Source organism: Epinephelus lanceolatus, chromosome 9 (assembly GCF_041903045.1).
Source record: "Epinephelus lanceolatus isolate andai-2023 chromosome 9, ASM4190304v1, whole genome shotgun sequence".
Classification (NCBI taxonomy): Eukaryota; Metazoa; Chordata; class Actinopteri; order Perciformes; family Serranidae; genus Epinephelus; species Epinephelus lanceolatus.
The window spans coordinates 14279252-14292704 of NC_135742.1; the positions used below are offsets into that span (position 1 = coordinate 14279252).

The 13453-nt window shown below is 40.5% G+C and overlaps 1 protein-coding gene across 3 annotated transcripts in view; it reads right to left on the reverse strand.

Annotated features, from left to right (window-relative positions):
* Positions 1–13453, reverse strand: part of LOC117252036 (transducin-like enhancer protein 4) — a 66188-nt gene that overhangs the window by 38501 nt on the left and 14234 nt on the right. For all 3 annotated transcript variants that reach the window (XM_033618680.2, XM_033618678.2, XM_033618677.2), the window contains exon 5: positions 6054–6116. In XM_033618680.2, the coding sequence (XP_033474571.1) occupies positions 6054–6116 (63 nt within the window). The remainder of the gene's footprint in view (positions 1–6053; positions 6117–13453) is intronic.

The window sequence follows — 13453 nt, forward strand, 5'->3', positions numbered from 1 at the left end:
AGAGAAAGTGAGATATCAAAACAGCAGCTGAGGCAGAGAAAAAAAAAAGACCTGTTAAATACAGACATCTGGATTTTTAAATAGGGATTATGATGGTTATGACCTCTGTGGACAAACAGAAGGAACAACAAAAACAAATGAATTCCTCCTACACAGCTCTCTGGTATAAATGAAGATAACACTCTCCACATCTCCCATCAAACTGATACTGTTTCCATCTGAAGCCATCACTTACCTTCTCCTATCAGACTGGAATCACAGCTAAATGGCAGCTGTCAGTCAGTCGCGCTGTAACATTACACAGCCTGACATTCAGTTATCAATCAACACTGCACTGATGATAAAACCTGACAAACTGTTGTACATCTCATTAAACCAGCCATAATGTTCGGTAACAGAGGGAGCTACAGTATCTAACTGTGCCTTGCAACCAGATCTACTTTAAATTCTATCAGACAAAAAGATACACCTCAGAGGTGCCTTTTACACACGCCCTTATGCTACGTTACCGTTCTGTATAAAAGGTACGATCCCAGAGTGGGGAGACAGAGTTGTCTCACTTCTAAGCTGGGAATGAAGATAGCAATAGCAGTGAAATGATGGGATAGCCAGCAGGAGGGGATCATGGGCAGCACGACTATGACATTTTAATGACGTATCATGCATGCAACCCACCGCGAGAGATTTAAAAAGTAGCTGATAGCAGTTAGCAGCTAACTCACAGAAGAGGAACAGAAGTTGAAAATGTCTGCAAACTGGAAAAAAAATTGAGGTCCACGAGCTCCTTACCCTCCGAGCAGAGGGCCAGATCGGCCGCCATATAACAGGGAAGATAAATGATTGTTATATGGATTGTTATCACACTAGAAGCCAACGCTGTTGTGTTACACCTCACGCCCGTCACGCCTCTTTTGATTCTGCGATTCCAGCATGCTGTCTAAAATCATACACAGGAGTGGCATGACGCGCCGTTGTTTGGAAATGCAAACAAATGCAACAGCAGCATGTCGAGGAGACATCATAGCGGCCCTACAGCATGATATTTGTGTAGAAAGGGCTTGAGTCATCACTGCTGTTTGCTCTTTATTTGGAGAACAAGTGCCCCTCCTCACAACGTGATTCATACCGTGTGTTCATTAAATGAATAGTGTGTAAGATTAAGAGGGATTTAGTGGCATCTAGTGGTGAGGACTGCAGACTGCAACTAGCTGAAACTTCTCTAGGTTAGAATTACTTCAGTGTTCATTGTTCAGGAGGTTTTTACAAGTTGCTGGATAATGCATAGAGGTCTCTTCCTCTCCAAAACCAAAAAAACCTGCAGTGATTTAAACAGTTAAAAAGAGTGAATAAAGCAGTTTCATGTTATGAATCAGTGTTTCTCTGACACTGTTTGGCTCATTGCAGACAGGCTGCCAGCCAAGCATCTGCAAATGTGTGCTCACCTTTTTTTTTCTGACAATGTTAGTTCCGGACATTTATGAGGTTTTTAGCGCAAGCTTAATTATCCGCAGAGGTCTCCTCCTCTCCAACACGAACGGACTCTGGGATTTTAAACCAGTGATAACACCGGATAAAGAAGTTTTACGCTAAAAATCAGTGTCTTTCCAACGCTCTTATCAAACAGGAGCTACTGACTACGGTGGCTGACGTGAAACTGTGAAGGGCCCTGTCTAGAGCCAGTGTTTAGTTTGTCTGTTTTGGGCTGCTGTAAAAACATGGCAGTGCAATATGGCAGTCTCCATAGATTTGGACCCTCCTTATGTAGCTATAAATGACTCATTCTTAAGTAACAAAACACAATTCTTACTTTTAGGTGATTACACACTAAAGAAAACATACTTATTGTATTATTTTCAACTTCTGCCAACGTATCCTCCTAAATCCTACACACTGGACCTTTAAAACTCGGCCAATAGAAAAAATGAGCTTCTAATTAGTGTGTGCTAGCTGGTAGAGTGTGACTTGCACAGGCCAGTAAATCCCATCTTTGGGGAGCAGAATTTTTGAAAACCAAACAGGTGGAGGTCCAAGGGGACGGTTCATGATCCGTGTTTGCTAATGTATCCAAGATGTACTGCAGTGCAAGTGGCCAAACATACTGATATAAACACCTCCAATATCTTATGGAGATTTCCTGTGTATATGCATATAATTATGCACTCTTTGCTGTAGATAAAGTTTCACTTTTGGGATGGTGAAACATTTCCCATCCATGCATTTTTCACTTAACGTGGTTATGGCACAGCAGCCATGACCACAAATTCTATGCAATTCTGGGGTTTTTTTGCTCACACATCTCAAAAAGGTGTAGCTGCAAAAACATCAACACAGAGAGAAAGAGACATATTTGTAGAGAGAAAGAGACATAACCAGAGAGACAGACAGCTCACAGGGCAAAGTCATCCAAAGGGTAGAGAGCGAGAAAGACAGATCCAGCCGGTGAGAGGGAGAGCAGCAAAGATTCATCCAGGAGTGCCAAACATCAAAGTAGAGATGAAAGAGCTCATCCGGTGTGGAAATGAACCTGACCATCGAGTTCAGCTGCACCTCTGCACACTGAGTCTAACCTGCCTGAACGTGACTCACACACGTGAAGAGATCCATCAGTCTGATGAATATGGGCAAACAGCTTCTAAACCATTGTTATCAATTAGCCTAATAATTATAGACCAGTGATGAACATCAGATCTTCAATAACTAACAATTAACTGTGACATTTCAGGCACTTTGATTTCATTATATTTAGAGTTTCTGTTATACTGATACCTGAGGCAGAAACAAATATCTAAAACATTACTTTGTTAGCTGCACAGATTTATTACAACACTGTTCTGCAACAGCTGAGGGAGTTGGGCACAAATTACTTCAACTCAAATGCAAAGAAAAATAAAACAGATAGCAATTTCATCCATACAAAAACTGGCAAGTATTTGTCACATTAAACAGACAAAAGATCTAAATTTATTCCATCAGTTTTGCTAAATTCTGCAATATTTAATTCGGTGTTACTTCGGTAACTGCAGTGTTTCCCCTAAGATTTTCTCCCAGGGTGTCTACAGGTATCAGACAGTTACATTTAAAGTTTTTTAAGACCTGTTCAAGACACCTTTCAACCAAATTTAGGACAGATTTTTGGACAAATTGTTTTACTTATTCTATCATCGTAGGTAAGCACTGCAGGCAAGTAGTGTACATGTGGTCTTGTGTTATGTAGGATTATGTTAAAGTGAGTTCAGTCAATCTACATTTTGCCAGCAGGTAAGTGCAAGTATGAAGTAAAATGACAGTATTGTATTTTTTTTTTTTAAAGATTTGTAACATTAGAAATGTGGACTTTTACATAGCAAAGGCTTCACTCATTTTCACAAAACAAAAAAAATTAAAAAAAATGGATAAATGAAATAAGGTGTTCGCAGAAGTTACAGCCTCACCTATTCAAATTTAAGCCTATTCAATGACTTTTAAGGCCTCATTGTTGGAACATTGAATTTAAGACATTTGAAGACTTTTTAAGAACCTGGTCTCCAGCAGCGCTGCTGAAGTGCTTCAGTTTTATTTATCGTCGCAAGAAGATATTTAGCTCGTCCACTGACACAAGAAGGGCTTTAGACACATATTTGCAAACAGCTCTAGATGTCCAATTACAATTAATAATAAGCTTCCCACACTCCGTATGCTGTTACAATTGCTCCTGCACGTGGGGGCAAATATGACATTTAACATCTAGTGTTTCAATCAATATTGTGACTCCAACAATGCTTGTAAAAACAACTGATGACTGTTAAAAAGTAGAACACAGATACAAGTTACATACATAAAACATGTATCCAAACAGTTCAAGAGGTTTCTGAGTAATGACATCAAAACCAAAAATTGGTACAAATTCCCCCCGTCTCCCCTATTTAACCTGCGTTTCAAGTCTTAGAGACAAAACAACTCAAGTCCTGTACTGGTATACCTAAAGATGACATGTGGGTTGTACCGCTGCTAAATACATACAGGAGCAATACTGAACTGAGTTTTGAACACCAAAACCTTACTTGAGAAAATTCCATTTCTTTCTGAGTACAAACATTTGTCTACGATATTGAATTTTTTGCCGATACCCGTTACGCCGATATATATTTATTTGGCCAATAACCGATACCGATATCAATGTATCCACTTTTTTCCATACTTAATTTTAGTGATCATCAAGTGTCCTCTGCACTGGAACTGACATCATATTCTGCATGCATACTCTTATCATGATGGCCCACCAGCAGATGGAGACATGAAATACAACACTTTTCAATGTATGTAATATTCATTCATTGTGCAACATAAGAAAAAGCGTGTTGGCCGATTCTGACAGCCCATTTTAAACCCAATATATGCCGATGACATGCTGATATTTTCTTGCATCCCTAGTATACAAAAACCCTTTTTCCTCTTTCTTGGAAGGAAAAAAGGACAAACATAAACATTATATAATAACCTACAGGAAGCGCTTTATATGTTTTTCAAATTCCTGATTTAGGTCAAGATTTGTCTGATCAAAAATCGTGCTTAACAAGACTGTGACCCAGGGTTCAGTAAATTTAGTTACTTGACAGTTTTTGATACTTTGGGTTAAGGCCACATTTCTGTTACTAGATATTAAAGGAATACTTCAGCTCCCAAATGATCACATGTATATCACGCAACCCACGTTGCCTTGGATTTGGGAAGAAAACTTTGTTTTACTGGCATTCCTTGAACGTTGAACGAAGAATCCAAAAACTGATAAAATTCTTAGTGAATTGAAGTAAAGGGAGTCAGCTTTTAACAACTGCAAAACTATATCAAAACATCTGTTTCAAAACTCTCATACACCTTGTGCTGTGTAATCTAAGTCTCATTTATCCAGTTTAATGCTCAGTTCTTCCAAAACACATGCATTTCACAGCCTGTTATTACATCAATTCATCAAGAATGTTTGCCTTTTTTGGATTTGTCGTTCACCATAAGCAAAGTTGTCCTCAGGAATTTAAGGTAACATGGGATTAATACTTGACATAATACTAATTTGGCGGATGAAGTATTCCTTTAAGGTTTAAGACCAACCCTGTCTATATAGGCACTATTATTCTGTATGTATCACGCATTATTCTGATAAGCAAGTATCGCAACTGACACATCATCCTATTACTGGCAACAATCATCTTTTCAAAGAAATTTCAAACTGTGCCAGACAATGACAGAAATGAAAATAAAAGCAAACACATGCACACACACAGTCGGTGTGATTTGCTGCACAATAATAATATGATTGTTGTTACATTTCATATGCACACCCAGTGAACGAGGCTGTGCATCAAAACAAAGCAGTAAAATCCGTTTCCTCTCCCTGCCTCCCCTCTCTGCGGGCCTCAGGGCTGTGTAGCAGCGCCACAGTCTAATGCCATTATTCCTAATCCACCCTAAACCCTCCTAATCCATGGCTAATCTGGAGGAGAGCTTTGGAGTCCACACTCACTCCTTCCTGCTGTTCCCACCCCTCAACACACACACACACACACACACACACACATGCACACACTTCCACCTCCTCCAGAGAAAGGATTTACCGGCTAAAAACACACACACACACACACCTAAAGATTCCATAATCAACACACTGTATAAAACACACCCACTACTGTACGTGCACACATTTACAGTGTATTTTGTGTGCGTGCAGGTGGAAAAATACACACACATACACAAAATGAACTCAAACACAAAGGAATTTTCTCACACACACACTCAGCCACTGGCTCCTGCATATGTTAGTGGGAGACATTTAATAAGTTCAGAGCATATCTGCCTATCCCGAGCAGGGGGGATTAGCCCAGGATAATCTGTGTGTGTACATGGCTGTGTGCATGCGCGTGTGTGTGTCCGTATCTGTCTGTTTTGCCTCACAATCCACCACACACTTCTCCTCCTTCCATGGGTCCTATCTGTCTCCCTCCCTGTGTCTCCCTCTCTCGCTCTCTCGCTCTCTCCCACCTCCGTCTTAACTCGCAGCGACAGGCATTTTAGAGTCTTACCTCTTGTGAGAGGAAGGGGATGACTTGGGCGCAGATTGCGTTCAGCCGTTTGACGATCTCCGCCTGCAAGACAGAGAGGTGGGCGCAGACAACACAATCATCTTCAAATTCACCAACAGACAAGAAGGCGTCGTCCTCGTCACACAGCCTACAAATGCTCATATCAAGTGTAATGTGTGTTGAATTAAAGTAATAGCCCACATTATTTTCACATAATGGCCTGTAATGTGAAACAATCGTAATTTGATGCATTCTGATTGGTTGAGAGCTTTTACAGTTGCTGTTAGGAACACTGTCTGGTCACATTTTATGAGGAAGGAAATACACTCGACACGTTCGTTAAACCTCAAGGATACACACAATGTGTTTTAATGAGTAACACTGAGTGTAAACATAACTTTTTGTTTGTGTACAAGAAAACTCCACAGGGCCCCTTTGAGTTGAACATTTTAATGAAAAAAAATAAGAACTGGGAGGATAAAATGAGCAGCGATGGCAATGAAAAGAGCAAAACTACCAGAGCTTAAACTTCATCTGCAGAAAAATGCAAGATAAAAGACTTAAAATACCGCCCACACTGTGTTTTAAAGACCAACTTGCGGCACAGTAATGAGCGCTTAGCACCAATCTCACCAAAACCATACAGAGAGGGTGCTCTCTTAAACTTTATTATTGAGTGATTACTGTAAGGCAGAAAGTGTAGGCCAAGAAGTTTGACAAGAGAGAAACTATTTAGAGTTGAACAAAACAAGTAGGTGATTTCATGTCAAACAGGTAGTGACTTAGTAACGTTTTCCGACCTGTATAACCTTTTCAGGTTAAGGTACTACTAACAATAATTAGACAATAAATCAATTAGTCGATGGACAGAAAATGAATCTGAACCTATTCTGACAATAGATTGTTAAAGTTATTCATCAAACACAAATGCCAAATATCTGGATCTGCCTGTATGCTGACAAAATAAGCAGCATGAAGACATACACTTGTTACTACCAGATAGAATTGCAGCGATACACCACTTTCAAGGTATACCGTGATATAAAAGTTGATGGTTATCATACCGTGTACATCTGCTTATCTACAATATCTGCTACTGTTACTGGACGTAAATCTCACCTTTATTTTAGTTATTTTCAAAAAGAAGACATTTTACATATACTTCCACTAACAAAATGGTTTCAAGTTTCAATCATAGTAATAAAACATTTGTTAAACCAACAATAACCCTTCTGTTTTCATTCCTTTAAGGCTCATTCTGACTGATGATGATGATGATAAATTCTTTAATACCATGATAACAGGAGACCGCAAAATTTCTGAGACGGTTATCGTACCGTGAAAATCTCATACTGTTGCAACTCTACTACTAGATTATATATTTAAAGATGAAACAATAAATTATTACTAAAAAAAAAAACTATCAATAAATGAATCAATAGTGACAATAATCATAAGTCGCTGCCCCTGTTAGCGACTTAATGTCATGAAGATTAAGATAGACAATCCTAGAAATATTTCACCTACAAAATGACTCTGTCTATATTAATTAGTCATGCCGTGTTACCTTAATTTGTGGAGAAAACGTTTTTTTCCCGTACATATTGATTGATTGGTGTCCAACAGCCAAAGTATATCAAGACGTGTTTACAGACTCTCACACACCTCGTACAATATAATCTCAAGTCTCAAAATCATGCATTTCTGCTAAACCTTAGGATTCAAACTGAACTGAAAATTAAACTAATCTATGCTGTCTTCAAACAGGTCTCCAGTACTAAGTATTTTTAGCGAATTTGCATGTGTTTGGGAAGTACTGAGCATACGAGTAAATAAATAATAAGACTTAGATAATACTCCATTTGTAAATGGATGTTTTGCTGTTGTCAAATGTGGTCCCCAGTCATTCAATATATCAATGTTTTATTTGTTTTCCATAAAGTTATGCAAGAAAAACGATATTTTCTTTACAAATTCAAGGTATCACAGCATGACTAATTGATTTAGAAATGGTCATTTTGTGGGTAGTGTATTCCTTTAAGTTAAAGGTTACCCAATCACGCTTTTCAAAATTTTTGGTTAGTGAACACAGGCGTCAAACAAATGAACTCCGACTCGAAAGTCACAGGTTTTTAAGAGACGCCAGCTGGTAGCTTTGTAACAATCTTTAGTTATTCAACATACATAAAACACAAGCTCACTGAGATCACTAGTTGTCTAAGAAAAACTGTCCCATAAGTTAAAAGCCGAAGTTATCAGTTAACTCACTAAAACAAAAAACTGCTGCCTGCTATAAATATCATGTCGTCTTTAGTGTCATTTGTGCCAAGATGACTTCCTGTGCACCCTGCTGCTGTCGAAACCGTTCCTGACAACATAATGGAATAAAATGTCGGTTCAGCAAAAGCCAGAAACAGAGAACAATGGGGTTTCAAACACAGAGCGTCAAGATATATCTACTTTTTCATTCCCCCCATTCTCCCTCCTTTCTTAAAACCTGGTGCCTGCGTCTGTTACCCACAACGCAACCTGACCACTGACAATTCAGTCAGACATTCAGCTGTGTTATTCTAGTTACAGCTAATTTAGTCTCGAGTCATTATAAATAGTAGCATCAGTCTAAAAAAAACCCAGGATTGGGCTGTACCACTTATCCTTCAGTATCTCTGGAAAGTTATTCTGCTGCTGCACTCTCTGAACATCAATCAACATCAGCCTAATGGATGATTTGTAAATGTAAACCCAGGATTTGGCCCTCTTGAGAATTTGGAGGAGTACAGAGAGAGGAGTCCACTTGAGCACACAGCCGAAGGTAAATGTGAGATTTTTGTCGATCTAATCAGCTAAATTAAGAGCCAACTACTGAAAAGATAAATCCAGCAAGTCCAACACAAATGCAGAAGAAGCTACACGTCAAGTGTTTCATGTATATAACCTTGATAGAGGTGAACTTTGCTCTGGTATCAGTGGTAACAGAAGCCCCCAGAGGCCATGAGAGCAAACCTGCAGACACACACTGATACAAGCCCTTCAGACAGACGCACAAGCAACACTGCAGCAGGACGGTATGCACAAACACAACCGTGTGCACACAGGCTCAGGCAAATACACACCTCCACAGCCTTCTCTGTATTCATCAGATGTTTTTACTGAACCCAAGGGTTGGCTTTTAAAGATTATACAGCACTCTCTCTCTCTCTCTCTCTCTCTCTCTCTCCACATCAGGTAGGATTTTTTTTTTGAACAGGAAATTGCCTGATCCACTGTCCCAAAGGGAGTGCTAGTAGTGCAACTCAAATCCAAACACAAACTCGGAAAAAAGACAAAGACTCACACAAAACACACATTAAACAGCACACGGGGCTAAACATTACTTTCTTTATTTGTAGGACTAAATACGAACAACTAGATAACAAAGTCTTCTCTCAAGAGAGGTCACGTGACCTGCAAGTACAATTGTCAGAAGACTCTGGGGCTCTCTCTTGGTACCACCGATTTCACAAATAATTTGACTTCCAAAACTTACAGCAGTATTATCCTCGGTCATTTGAACTATATAAGCCGTTAAACAACAGGAAACTGTTTGACTTGATTGAAATACCATCAACGAAGCCATAATGACAGCACTGCAACTACTGATGTTAGCACAGAGTAAGACATCTCCTTAGCCCCAGCTAAACAGCAAGATCACCTAGAGGCGGCTGTCATTCATGGGACAGTAATGCATGAAAGAATCTCCCGAAAAATGTTGATGCCATCGACACTGATCAGGGTTTGGTATCTAAAGTCAACAGAGTACAAGGACCATAAAAAGCCAAGCATCTCAGCAACGCCTCAGGGATACAAAAAACATCAGCACAAGTTTACCCCTGTTCGAGGACCAAATGTCACATCTGGTGAATTGTGGCAAGGAAAGGAGGAGGACTCAAACACAGACAAATACACTTCAGGTGCGCAGGTAGGATAAAGGGAAATTTACTCAAGGCAAAGGTCAGGAACACGCTCACAGGTTGGCAACAGGATGGCAGTCCGGACAAACAAAACCAAGACAGGTGAGCAGGTCAGGACCAGGCAACAAGGAAAAGCAGGAATAGTTCAGGTCAATGTATCGTCATACACATAACATAAAGTTACAGAGGCTAGGTTTAAGAAAGGAAACATGGTGAAGGGCTTCTCTTAAAAGTTTACTCAAAGTCCACAGAGTTCTGAACACTGGTCTCCTGGGAAAGTCTGGTGTTTTGTGACCCATCCAACACCCAAACCTGCTACCTTTTCAGACCGGTTCCTTCTTTACTCCCATGAGCACATTGGTCACGTAATTGCAGCCTTTCCAAATATGTGAGTTACACATGAATTCATGGCTCATGATAACAAAGGATATGTACTAATTTTGGTGCATTACTTTTTGTAGGAAAATGTGCAACAGAGCATGAGAACAGCCTGCTCAGGTAATTGTTCAGATGGCTGGAAAGTGAAGGCATAAGCATCACTGACAGTCTTGCAGGGAATTATTGCAAGAGGGGCTGATGAAGGGAAGAGGTGACAGGTGAGCAGGTAGGCGGGAAAGGGGTTATTGAAAGTGGGTGGCAGGGGGCGTCGGTGGCTTGGTGGTAGAGCAGGCGCCCCATGTACAAGGCTGTTGCCGCAGCGGCCCGGGTTCGACTCCAGCCTGTGGCCCTTTGCTGCATGTCACTCCCTCTCTCTCTCTCCCCCTTTCACACTTGTCTGTCCTATCAAATAAAAGCTAAAAATGCCCAAAAAATATCTTAAAAAAAAAGAAAGTGGGTGGCAGGTGACTGGGACAGGTGAAAAGGTCTGAGGGTATCTGGTGGACAGCGTAAGGATCACCAGGACTGACACCAACAGAGAGGGCAACAACGTAATTGCATTTTTTCAGGAAATGCGTCCCAAAATTACACCATTACTTGAACCAAAAGTATTGAGACAGACAGAGCACATGAGATTTACACAGACTGTATAAGACTTATGGACGTAGCCAGCATGACGTCACCAATTAGTTTGTGGACTTCCATTTTGAAGCCTTGAGTTCGACATTCTGGCCGTCTCCATCTTCAATTTTACGAGCTAGAAGTAACCATATTTAGACAAGAGGGTGTAGCTGGATCTGACTGAGAAGCCAAGGACTTTATCAGCAGACAGCCTGTCACTCAAAGCGACCCCACCCTTAATTATGTGTAACTTTAAGCCTTGATAAAATGCAAATGGGTGAGTTAAATAAAACGTAATCCCCATACAGTTGTCATAAGTGTTGAAATTAGCTTGTACCAGGCTGTAAACATGTTTATTTCTGTTGTAAAGTAGGGCATGTCCATGAGGACTGACTCGTTCTTGGAGGCAGCCTCAAGTGGTCATTCAAGGATCTACAGTTTTTGGCTCTTCCTCTGCCCTGGATTTACCTTGACTCAAACCTTTTGAAAGTTTGGACATTTCAAAACCCAGGCATTCACAATGCCTATTTTCCACATTTCATTAGTCATTTTCAAGAGCTGACTATTTTTGTTGTCTGAGGAAATACACAACACCTGTAAATCCAGGGATCCAGGACTTTCCTTGACTCAATACAACCCCCTATTAAAGGTTTGGTTTCAGGGAGGATTCGGGAGTTACGCAACACCTTTTTAAATGTATTACTAAGATTTGTACACATCATCTGGTTTTGACCCAGACAGATGTAATATTTTTTGAAAGGGATCAATCTATAGCCTCCTGAGAACCAGATGAATCTGTTAGCTCATGTTATAGTTGCTCTCTGGTCCCCCTCCTGTTAAGACAGATTTCCAGCCAGCCTGGCCCAGATCAGACTGATCACCATTGTTTATCTAATATGGGGCGTGTTTGAGACAATGACTGACAACCTATGAAGCCTTTGAGCTTTACACAACGACACACAACTTCATTTTTGGCTCACACACCCTTGCGTGATACTATGGCGAGCATAAACATACCTGAGTAGAGAGGGGCGCTGTTGAGCAATTGACTAAAACAACCAAGATGGTTGCAGCTGACGTGGAACTTTCTGGTAAGCACTATTTTCAAACTCTAAATCGTTCACAGACATATTGATGCTACACAATCAAAGCTCGTCTCTGCACTCTAGTCTTTAACATTTGTTGGTGGCTCAGCACTATGGCACACATTTCATTGCTCTAATTGGTTGTAGGTCTATCTAATTGCATCCAGAGGTGCCACTGATAACGTTCCTTGAGCTGAGAGGTTTCAGACTAACTTGCATTTGCAATTTGGTAAGGAGATGACAGGCTAATGGATCTAACTGCTTTACAAGAGCAGCAAGCAGCAGATTTGGGCTCCCTAATGTTTCTACAGGAACTAAAAACTGCATTGAGCAGAACTTCAGGAGGGAAATCTTCAGGCCTTGACAGGATCACATTCAAAGTATTTTTGCGCTTTTAGGACCTTCTTTGACCTGTACTTTTGAGCTCCATTAATTTTCTGTTAATCAACTAATTGATCTATTGTTTAAACTTGGTTAATCGTTTTCACGCACTTTACAAGACACCAGCTATCACCAGAACATTTCAAAGTGCCAAGAGTAGCAAGGATCTGTCTTTACACTAAATGCAAAACAAATATTATTTATAACTAGAAAAGGGCACGTAGTAGACTGCAGATCTCCACCAGGGGGCGCCCCAGCTAATCACAGGCACTTGAGACAATTCTGTTCACACAGAACCACCAAGCGTGTTTCAGAAGCATCCCAGATGCTGATTAAATTATGCGCCTTATCTACTTTTGACAGAGCTGCAGCACGTTGCACATATCAGATTGAATTCTCCTGCTAATAGACATAATATGTAGCCTGGAATTCCAGACCCAAAATTAGAAAGATTTAGGGTCTGGCCATGAGTAATGCAAATGGCCCAACTCGAGGGGCGGCACCAAGCATGCATTTGAAAATATCACTGCACGCAATTGGATAACACTATGACCAATCAGAACAATACACAGGGTGACGTATCCAGAGTGCTAACAGCGGAGCTAACTGGTAGATTAGACTCTCGCCATATCCGGTTGGCAAAACAGCAAAAACGTCCTTATTACAAAGGAAAGATTCGAGCGCCGTCTTCTGTTCCTCTTTTAGAGAAAAAGCCAAGTCTAACTCGTTCATTGTAGCAGCCAAAGCCGTTTCAAACAACTGGTGTTCATCCGTAGCCATCTTGCAATGTTTACTGACTGATTCCAGACTTGGTCATCGCAGCGCTGTCGTCATCTGTTTAGCTCGCCTCTGGCCCGCCTATATCACATACACCAATGTGATTGGTACAGCTCGGCTCCAAGGGCATGGGTAATGAGCATCATTACTGACTGCCAGAGTGACGCATTCATAACTGGATTTTTTTAACAGTATTAACCTTGTCTGT